This window comes from Octopus bimaculoides, chromosome 1, assembly GCF_046866305.1.
Source record: "Octopus bimaculoides isolate indiv1 chromosome 1, ASM4686630v1, whole genome shotgun sequence".
NCBI classification, from domain to species: Eukaryota; Metazoa; Mollusca; class Cephalopoda; order Octopoda; family Octopodidae; genus Octopus; species Octopus bimaculoides.
In genome coordinates, this window is record NC_142928.1 from 96,829,972 (window position 1) to 96,840,156 (window position 10,185).

Below are 10,185 nucleotides of genomic sequence, written 5' to 3' on the forward strand. Positions count from 1 at the left end.
GAGCGGGAACGCCTCAGATGTTGAATTCCACGCATGCGCATGAGACTCTTCCTGTGTTCCTTCCGGAACTATTCCCTGCGCATGCGTGGATGAAAACGCAGTAATAGCGACTGTATTTTGGCGCCAAATGACGTCACTACATATATATATAATGCTCATTTATTTGATTTGACTACATATATATATATATATATATATATATATATATATATATATATATATATCATCATCATCATCATCATTATCATCGTTTAACGTCCGCTTTCCATGCTAGCATGGGTTGGATGATTTGACTGAAGACTGGTGAAACCGGATGGCAACACCAGACTCCAATCTAATTTGGCAGAGTTTCTACAGCTGGATGCCCTTCCTAACGCCAACCACTCAGAGAGTGTAGTGGGTGCTTTTACATGTCACCCACACGAAAACGGCCATGCTCGAAATGGTGTCTTTTACGTGCCACCCGCACTAGCCAGTCCAGGGGCACTGGCAATGATCTCACTCGAAAATCCTACGGGAGCCAGTCAGGCGGTACTGGCAACGGCCACGCTCAAAATGGTGCATCTCATGTGCCACCCACACAAGAGCCAGTCCAGGGGCACTGGCAACGATCTTACTTGGCTTGCCGGGTCTTCTCACGCACAGCACATTTCCAAAGGTCTCGATATATATATATATATATAGTCTATTGACTAGTTTTTCTTCTTTCTAGACCACTGGTAGCAAAAAGAATTTCTAAATTTTTTTGGTACCCTGAAATTTATTAATAATGATATAATGACTTTTTGGATAATTTCTGGAAGAAAATCAGCATTTTTTTGTATTTGCTGCCGATAAGAAAACCGTACATGCGCAGTAGATATGAAAAATTATAACATATAAGCACGAGGCATGTTCTATGTATTGCCTAGTGTTCATATGTTAATCTTGGCTTTCTTGCTGATGATAGCTGGCCTAGTAAATTATTTTATTTTGCTGAAAATAGCTTGAAACCATGGTACAGGAAATAGATGGTAAATGTTTTTATTTTTCATTCCCTTCCAAAATTATCCCTATTTGTGGTTTGGAGTTTGACTGCTCCTTCTAGCGGGTTAGATGTCCTATTATGGACATCTCTTATGTGCTTAAATGTACACTGTATGTATTTATATATATATATTGGTTGGCACTTCGTCAGTTACGACGACGAGGGTTCCAGTTGATCAGATCAACGGAACAGCCTGCACGTGAAATTAATGTGCAAGTGGCTGAGTACTCCACAGACAAGGGTACCCTTAACGTAGTTCTCGGGGAGATTCAGCGTGACACAGTGTGACAAAGCTGACCCTTTGAAATACAGGTACAACAGAAACAGGAAGTAAGAGTGAGAGAAAGTTGTGGTGAAAGGGTACAGCAGGGTTCACCACCATCCCCTGCCGGAGCCTTGTGGAATTTTAGATGTTTTCGCTCAATAAATACTCACAACGCCAGGTCCGGGAATCGAAACCGCGATCCTACGACCGTGAGTCCGCTGCCCTAACCACTTGGCCATTGCGCCTCCACACACACACACACACACACACACACACACACACATATATATATATATATATATATATATAGTCAAATCAAATAAATGAGCATTAAAAATAACAATAACAAACAACAAAAGGACGTGCACATTGAACATATTAGTTTGACGCTTGGTAAGAAGGAGAGTCTTTGATGCTTTGAGCATAGTTCTTCATTGGAAAGGAAAATGGAAAAGTCCAAAGAAGGAAGAAAAAAAAAACACCATCCATCCAACCTAGGCCAACATAGAAAAATCTTAAACCAAGAATGATAATAATTTGTTACTTGAAATGCAACATCATGACATAGATCTTTTTACATAAGAGCAGACCTGAATTTAAACAACAGGATCAAAATCACAAACTAATAAGTTAGCAGTTATTTATTTGCCATACTGGTTCACAGAAAAAAAAAGAAAAAAAAAACAGCTGAATTTCTCTTATTGAATTCTCTGCCTGCTTGAAAATGATGATCCAGAATTTTAGAACAAATATGTCTCAATATAAACATTGGCTCCATACACCAAGAGATGTCAACTGAATGAATCATTTGGCCATTTATTTTTCAACTGGAAAATTCATTCAAGCACTATTCGCCAGAGTTACTCAACATTATCATGATCATCATAGTCCTATTTGCCATCATCATCAATTAATGTCCACTGTCCATGGCATGCGATTGGACAGTTTGACTGGAGATGGTAAGCCAAAAGACTGTTGAATGATATGGTACTAAATGCTTTTTACATGACACCAACACCATATCATTCTAAAAGGATCAAAGGTTCTTCCAAAACAATAGGCTCATAAGGCTGGTTTGCTGGATTCTGTAGCATATATATCATTTAATGTAAATCATTTATTCTATGTGCTTGATTTCTTGGTTATCTTAAAAAGTTACTTGTGATACACATTCTATGAGATAGTCTATCTCACATTTGTTAAATACTACAAAAAAACTCAAAAAAACAATTAAGTACTGGCCCCATGAACCCATGAAAAAAATCAACATATTTAGCTTCCCATATATGAGTTCCACAAAATTTTTCACAGAGATAACTCAAATATGACATCATCTTATTAATATCTGTTCCAGATATTTCTAAGATGTACATTATTAAGAATTTTAAACTGACCTTTTCTCGTTTGGGTTTAATTTCTTTTGCTACTTCACAATAACCCATCACAGCTTCTACAAACTTCAACAGTCCAGCACCAGCTTTGCTAACTAGCTTCATCTCATCGAGAGATATGTCTAACACTTTTAATTTGGCTGCAAAATACAATGAATTATGAATCATTTAGCCTTTTGTAAAATTGGTTCCAATTCTTAAACAATATATTTCTAAATTAATTTATATCTCTATAACTCTTTAACTGCTCATATAAATAGGAGATGTTTTGATTCATTTACTTCAAATACTGATAGATTGAAGTCTAACAGAGTCATTTTCTTTACCTTTTTGTCGGGGTTTATTTAAGTAACAAACTACTTCTGGATATTTGCTTTCTATAACAGTCATAATGTACTAAAGAATATGTATTCAAGTGTTTTCCTGTTGCCATGTCTAGGTAGATATAAAGGATAAGGTTTTGACGAAATAAATAAATGGAAGCTCAGCTGCATTCTTCAACATTAGCAAACCAAATAAAGTGAAAAAAACTTCCGGTAAGTATCAGTAATAATTCATAGTTACCTCATCAGAAACTATCATTAATTACCATAAATAAACAATTAAATGTTAATTAATAGCTTAATGATATTAAGAAAGTTACCTTGTTTATGTAAACAAGGCTTAAGTGTATAGTTGAGAAGCTTGCTTCCAAACCAAGTGACACTTTGGCCAAGTGGCATCTACTATAGTACCAGGCTGATCAGTACCTTATGAGTGGATTTGATAGACAGAACCTTAAAAAAGCTCTTCACACACACACACACACACACACACACACACACACACACACACACACACACTCACACACACAAATGCACATGTCTGTCTGTTTGTATATATGTATGTATGTTTTATTCAGTTTTATTTCAAGATTCTTTGCCAATAGAGAAAGAGCTAGTTTCTAATCTAGATCCAAGGCTCCTTCATTGGAATTTCAACAACATCAACAGGGTTTTTGTATGTATGTATATGTGCAGATTTGTATGTTTTAAGTATGTATTCTCATGCATATAGTTGCATGTCTAGACATGTGGATATATACTTAAATGATAAACTTCTGAAAAGTTTGACAGATTTTCAGTTCTGGTGATGGCTTGGATCTGTAGTCTTTGAATCAGTTTTCTCCTTTCTGGTTTTGAGAAGCCTAATTTCTCAAGATTGGTATTTAGGCAGTGTATTACATATCCCAGTACCCCAGTAATTACAGGTATAAACCTGAACTTTATGTATGTAAGTATGTATGGATGGATGTATGTATCTAAATGTGTGTGTTTGCATTTGTGTTATGCTTGTCCCCTATCACCACTTGACAACTGGTGCTGGTTTGTTTACACCCCTGTAATTTAGCAGTCTGGCAAAAGAGACTGATAGAATGAGTACCAGTATTAAAAATAAGTAGTAGGGTTAATTTATCTGACTAAAACCTTTCAAGTCAGTGTCTTTGTATATGGCCAAAATCCAATGACTGAAACAAGTAAAAGATAAAAGATAAAAATGTGGTAGAAGGTAACTTTGAACAAATTAAGAAGGGAAATATAGACAATTCTTAGTATTTGTACACAGACTGGTTTTGAATAGGGTCTTACCTTTTACTTGTTTCTGAGCTGCTGAAGAGATGGAATTTACATCCATTTCGGTCAACTGACGTAGGAAATTCGTTTCTGCCATCATACCCCTTGCTGATTTCCAGCTCACTTCACGAATGCCCTTAATAATTACAATGCATTCGCATACATCTTGGACTGCTTTGGGTGGTTTTGCAAATGATCTGTAGTATGACAGCAAAGTTAACTTAATATATAAGAAATTGTGCCAAAATAATAACTTTTGAGTAGCTTTAGTAGTACTCCTATAAAAACAAATAATAAACCACAAAATAATTTTTTATTTTTCAAAATGAAACAAAACTAACAGTAAGATGGAAAATAATGCTTATTTTTGTATACCACCACTTTATTCATATTTGAAAATTTTTCTCCTCCTTTTAAATTGCTAAGTCTTTGATCAGATCCTCAAAATTAATTTTACATAATACATTTGCTTCTATACTTAGTAGAGATAAGGCATCCAGCCTACCTTGCTGCATAACTGTTTTGATAATTTTTTTTAATATACTTCAACTGAGAAAATGATCACTCAGCTGAGCAATTTGTGACCATTAATGTTAAAAATATATGAAAGGCAATGTCTACATTTGGAAAGGCACACTCAATATTGTCTTCTACAATTGTTTTATAAATTATGAGATGTCACTCACATCACTTTGTTTTCTGTCACAATATACTTTCATTTTTCAAGACATTTTACTTTCACTATTCTACGAAGGTAAACTGCATGTTAACCAAAATAAAGACAAGCACTTTAGGCAATTTTACCATATATATACATAAACAGTGAGATAGAGAAATAGCAACACATGAATAAATCATAAACTCCACCTATTTTGTATACAATTGGTCGCTTTTATATGACATCACTATGACACCATAAACACCTCAAAATTATATTTCCTATCATATAAACCACTTCAAATATTATTATTTCAACCAGCTTGAAGTGATTTCTTTTGTGCCATAAACCGTTTACCATTTCTCTGGTGCTCCACTTCTCTTGATGCCCTAAGCACATGCTTATTTTGATTAATGGTTAATCTAGCACTGGGTAGATTAAGTGATTACCTATAAAAATCATTTTGAATTGTGTTCACTCCCTGAAGAATGTCTTCTTTCACAACTTTTGTATGTACTGACTCTCCAGCCACTGTTGAAGAGTATCTCATTTGAACTTAGACATGGGAAAGCTAAATAGCATATACAGATGCCATTATCTTAATAATACTGAACACCACGGATGCCAACATGCCCAGCACCAGTCTAAAGAAATATGTAGAGAAAGGAACAAAAATTAACTGAGACAAATTAGTGGGCTTAGAGATCAATATCTTAGGAGGCAATTCTACAACATCAGATAGTGTTGTGGGGTACAGACAGTTTAAACTGCTTGTTTTATGAATTAGTCTAGACCCGCAGGTGAATAGAAATTAGTATTATATTATGAGTAGGGTGACTGATCTCACTCAGAAATGAACTGAAAAGAAGCTATCCAAGAAAAGTCAAGCAGAAGTGGTAAATGTGTACATCACTTCCATCATATATTACTGCCTGGTTCTCATTTGGACTCGGGGTGTTTGATTTTTTTTTGTGATGTGTTCCATTAGCCAGGCAGTCCATCTGCTGTCAGCACTCTCTGTGCAGATGGCTCAGTATGCATTGACTGATGGGCTGAACCTGCAGCATCCACAAAGATACCCAGATAGTGAGAAGGTTTGGTTGCCTTTTATCAGTCATTGTTTTCCACAGTTCAGATTCAAGTGAAGACCAAGACTGGGAGCCTAGTATCTGAAATGGTACATCTACATTAGCATTCTTAACTGACAGCACTCTGTCAGTTACAATGCTGAGGGTTCCAGTTGATCCAATCAACGGAACAGTCTGCTCATTAAATTAACATTCAAGTGGCTGAGCACTCCACAAACACATGTACCCTTAATGTAGTTCTCAGCGTGACAAGGCTGGCCCTTTGAAATACAGGTACAACTCATTTTTTGCCAGCTGAGTGGACTGGAGCAACATGAAATAAAGTGTCTTGCGTCACTGGGAATTGAACTCCCAACCTTACAATTCTAAGCCGAACACCCTAACCACTAAGCCATACACTTTCACACCCTTTTGATACCAACACAACTAAGTCTGTCCTTGAGTCTATGATATGAATTTCCTATTTTAAATTGAGTGAAATTAAAACTTTCCACCAACATTTCATCATTTGTTCCAGACACCTGCTTAATAATGACAAAATCATTTAAATAAACTCTTCATTATTTTCAAAATGAATTGAAAGAAAGACAGTATATTCCAGCAGAAATATGGTAGCAAAAGGGTTAAGAGGACTAGCAGTAAGCGAGAATGGCAATGTTCTTGAGCATCAATGAGAACCAACTGGAATGTCTATTCTAGGAGATGTTCGGCCTGGAGATGGCGGTGGTGGCAGTGGTGGTGGTGATGATGATGATGGCAGCATTAGCACAGCAATGGCAGTGATGATGATGGTGATGATCATGACCATGATTATCAGGAGGATGCAAAGCAGTATAGCCTATTTTGAATATGATAATATTCTGACCTGATTTCTGTCACATCTGATTTGTCCAAATCGTCAAGAGCCAGTCGGGCAGCCTCCAGTGCTGGCAGAGCTTCATTCAATGCGTCTTCTGCCTCTCCCTAAAGAAAAACATAACAAAAAACAATGTTATAATGACTAGCAGCAAAATAAAAGTGTGAACAACATGTAAAGTTTAGTGGTTTATTCCTCTCATAGGAGACAGACATATACTATACACACACAAACACATATGCATTCACACATAAATGCACACACACTCATAAACTCACATACAAATACACACACATATGCATACTTATACATGTCTGCACATTGAAAGACTCATACATACACTGACACCAAAATGTTCATGCACACACACACACACACACACACACACACACACACACACACACACACACACACACACAAACACATGCAGTTATACAAATATACTCGGACACAGATACATATACACACAAACAGATGTTTCTTTAATCGATTTTGGTGTCATGATAGCACAACTGAAAATAGACATGTTGCTTAACTCCTATCACCTTTCTTTGAGCAGACCTTTAACACATTGACAGCTAAACATTTACCGGAGAGTAACTCATAGATTCATCACTCCAGATATTCAATGCCCCATTCTGGATGAGGACTACATTGCATATTCTGACATGTAGTGATTTACTGCACGTATGCAATATGGTAAGGTTGCTGTTGTTATTGGTTAGTGACAGTTGCTGATTGAAAAGACCTATGATCAAGACCATACCAGCTATAAGCATCTCTCTCTCTTTGTTCAAAAAACTTAGTGTACCTAGAACTATTTATCTAATATTTTCTTTTTAAAGACAAGTGGGTATTTGAGAGAGACTTGGTTGTTATTTCTAGCTGATAAGTTTCCTGAATGGCTTGTAGTATGAGATAATAATCTGACCACGTATTTTCTTTATTGTTTAGTCTGTCCATGTATGTCTATAGCTTGACAATGACCACAGTAATTTTTTCTGGAGTACCAAAGTCAGCACTTGTTTCAGATGATGTGCATTCCAACACAGTTTTTCAAATTATTAATACTGCAGCTAATGTAGTGTGTTTTGTTTCTATTTTGTCTGACTGGATTTGCATGAACAAGTGACCAGGTAATTGAGTTGATTGTAGAACAAAGATAGACCAAAGCAGCTAAAGTAAGTCATGTCTGGTAAGTTTACTGTCATCAATTCACTACAGGAAAAGTATGCTATCATCAATTCACAACAAGGGTAGTTCACTGTCATTGTATTTTTTTTTTTTTTCAATAAAATAGTGTTTAACTAGTAATGGTGAGATACTATGGATATATTTTCTCAGTAAACTTTCTTCACAGTGAACTTTCTTCAAGGTGAATTGATAGCAGTGAACTTACCTGTAATCAAAGTAAGTTTGCTACAGTAGACATAAAAACATTAGGTCTCAAATTAAGTCAAATCATTTCCTTAGAACTTCTACAATTAGGGCACTTGAATTCTTTTGCCAATACTTTCCAATTCCCTGATCTAGTTTGAAATTACATATTGGTTTAACTTCCATTCATGTGTCTCACTGAATGTCCTGATGGCACCTATTTCCTGCTCAGGATATGAATGCCATTAGCTCTCAAAGAGCCCATCTACCTTTGATAGGGTTTCTATTTTTAATCACGTTGAGTGCCCTCACACTCTTCTCATTGGGAAAGTCCAGTGGGGGATCCAGTTCTGTTGCCAACTACTTGATCAGGAGTGGGTAGAACTGCATTACATAGTTACCAGTAGCATGTTTCTATCAGTTTGTGATGGAATCAGCCCTGGTGTTTTGCAAATCCGTAAAACCCACTAAAGTAAAACTTCATGTTAGAATGGTAAACAAGGGTGGTGGTTAAGAAGCTCACTTTGAAGCCACATGGTTTTGGGTTCAGTCCCACTGTGTAGCACCTTACGCAACTGTCTTCTACTATAGCCTCAGGCCAACCAAAGCCTTATGAATGGAAACTGTATGGAAGCCAATTGTGTATGTGTGTGTGTGTGTATGTGTGTGTGTGTAAGTGTGTGCATGTGCACACATGTCTATCTCTTTGTGTCTGTGTTTGTACCCCCCATCACCACCTAATAACTGGTGTTGGTTTATTTACATCCCTATCATAGAGCAGTTCTACAAAAGAGACTGATAGAATAAGTATAAAACTTAAAAAAAGAGAAATAAGTATTGGGTTTGTTTTGTTCAATTAATCCCTTCAAGACAGTGGCCCAGCACAGCTGCAGTCTAATGACTGAAACAAGTAAAACAAAGAATGGAAGAAGATGGAGAGAAGGAATGATGGATGTGAAAGTTATTAACAATATAGCCCAAACCTTCTCAATTGCAATAATAGCACTCTGTTCTTCAATATCCTTTGCTTTAGCCACGGCCATCTGTTTCTTCTCATTAGCTATAGCTGTCCGTTCAGAAATATCTTGTAGCAGAATCTCACAGGCATCTGTTTTTTCTTTCACAGCACTTTTCTGAACTACAAGTTTTTCATTTAAAACATCAAGTTGTTCCCTGGCTTCTTTAATTTTCAGTAAACCTCCGGCCAGACGTTCACACTACAACATAGAGACAAGAAATTTCTTTTAAAATTGTATCCATCATGCACATAATTTATGTGATTGTTTAAAAGGCAAAAAAATCTTCTCTACTCCAAGAACTCAATCAACTTTCTTTTATTATGATTCAGATACCTTAATGAGAATGTACAAATTCATTAAAATATCCTATGCACTTATGACAATACTATCTACTTTCCATTTCAAAATTTCCAGATTTATTTCACTTTAATTCCAGATTGATTTCACTTTTTTTTGTATTTTTATAATTTTTAAAAATTAATTAATCAATTTTATTACATACTAGACTGCTTGTGACCTATTGGGTGACTGATGGTTCAGGTTATAAAACATTGAAGCTGATTTCAACATTGCATTGAAATGAAAGTTAATTTTATGATTCATTTAAATATTTCAATTTGTTCGTGTCATCATAGGTCTGGTTTACAAGTTCATGTTTAAGGTTTTATGGGTTATTTACAACACCTAATAGAAATAGAACTTCCGGGGTAACTTGAACTCCAGTAACAGCATTTATCTATGGCATATGTGCACACTTCTACAAAAATGCAAAAGGAATTGTTATATAACATAAACATAAATATAAATGGAAACAATTTTCACAGTTATATATTCCCATTTCAGGGTTATGTTACTTTTGGAGTATTTTCCCATCATGTGCCATTTTGGCTA

General features: G+C 35.8%; 1 protein-coding gene across 2 annotated transcripts in view; it reads right to left on the bottom strand.

The window, feature by feature from the left end:
* LOC106876022 (dynein axonemal heavy chain 10) overlaps positions 1–10,185 on the bottom strand; it is a 183,667-nt gene that overhangs the window by 60,047 nt on the left and 113,435 nt on the right. For both annotated transcript variants that reach the window (XM_014924396.3, XM_052968399.2), the window contains exons 51-54: positions 9,259–9,492; positions 6,908–7,005; positions 4,312–4,493; positions 2,687–2,823 (exon numbers count right to left, since the gene is read on the bottom strand). In XM_014924396.3, the coding sequence (XP_014779882.2) occupies positions 2,687–2,823; positions 4,312–4,493; positions 6,908–7,005; positions 9,259–9,492 (651 nt within the window). The remainder of the gene's footprint in view (positions 1–2,686; positions 2,824–4,311; positions 4,494–6,907; positions 7,006–9,258; positions 9,493–10,185) is intronic.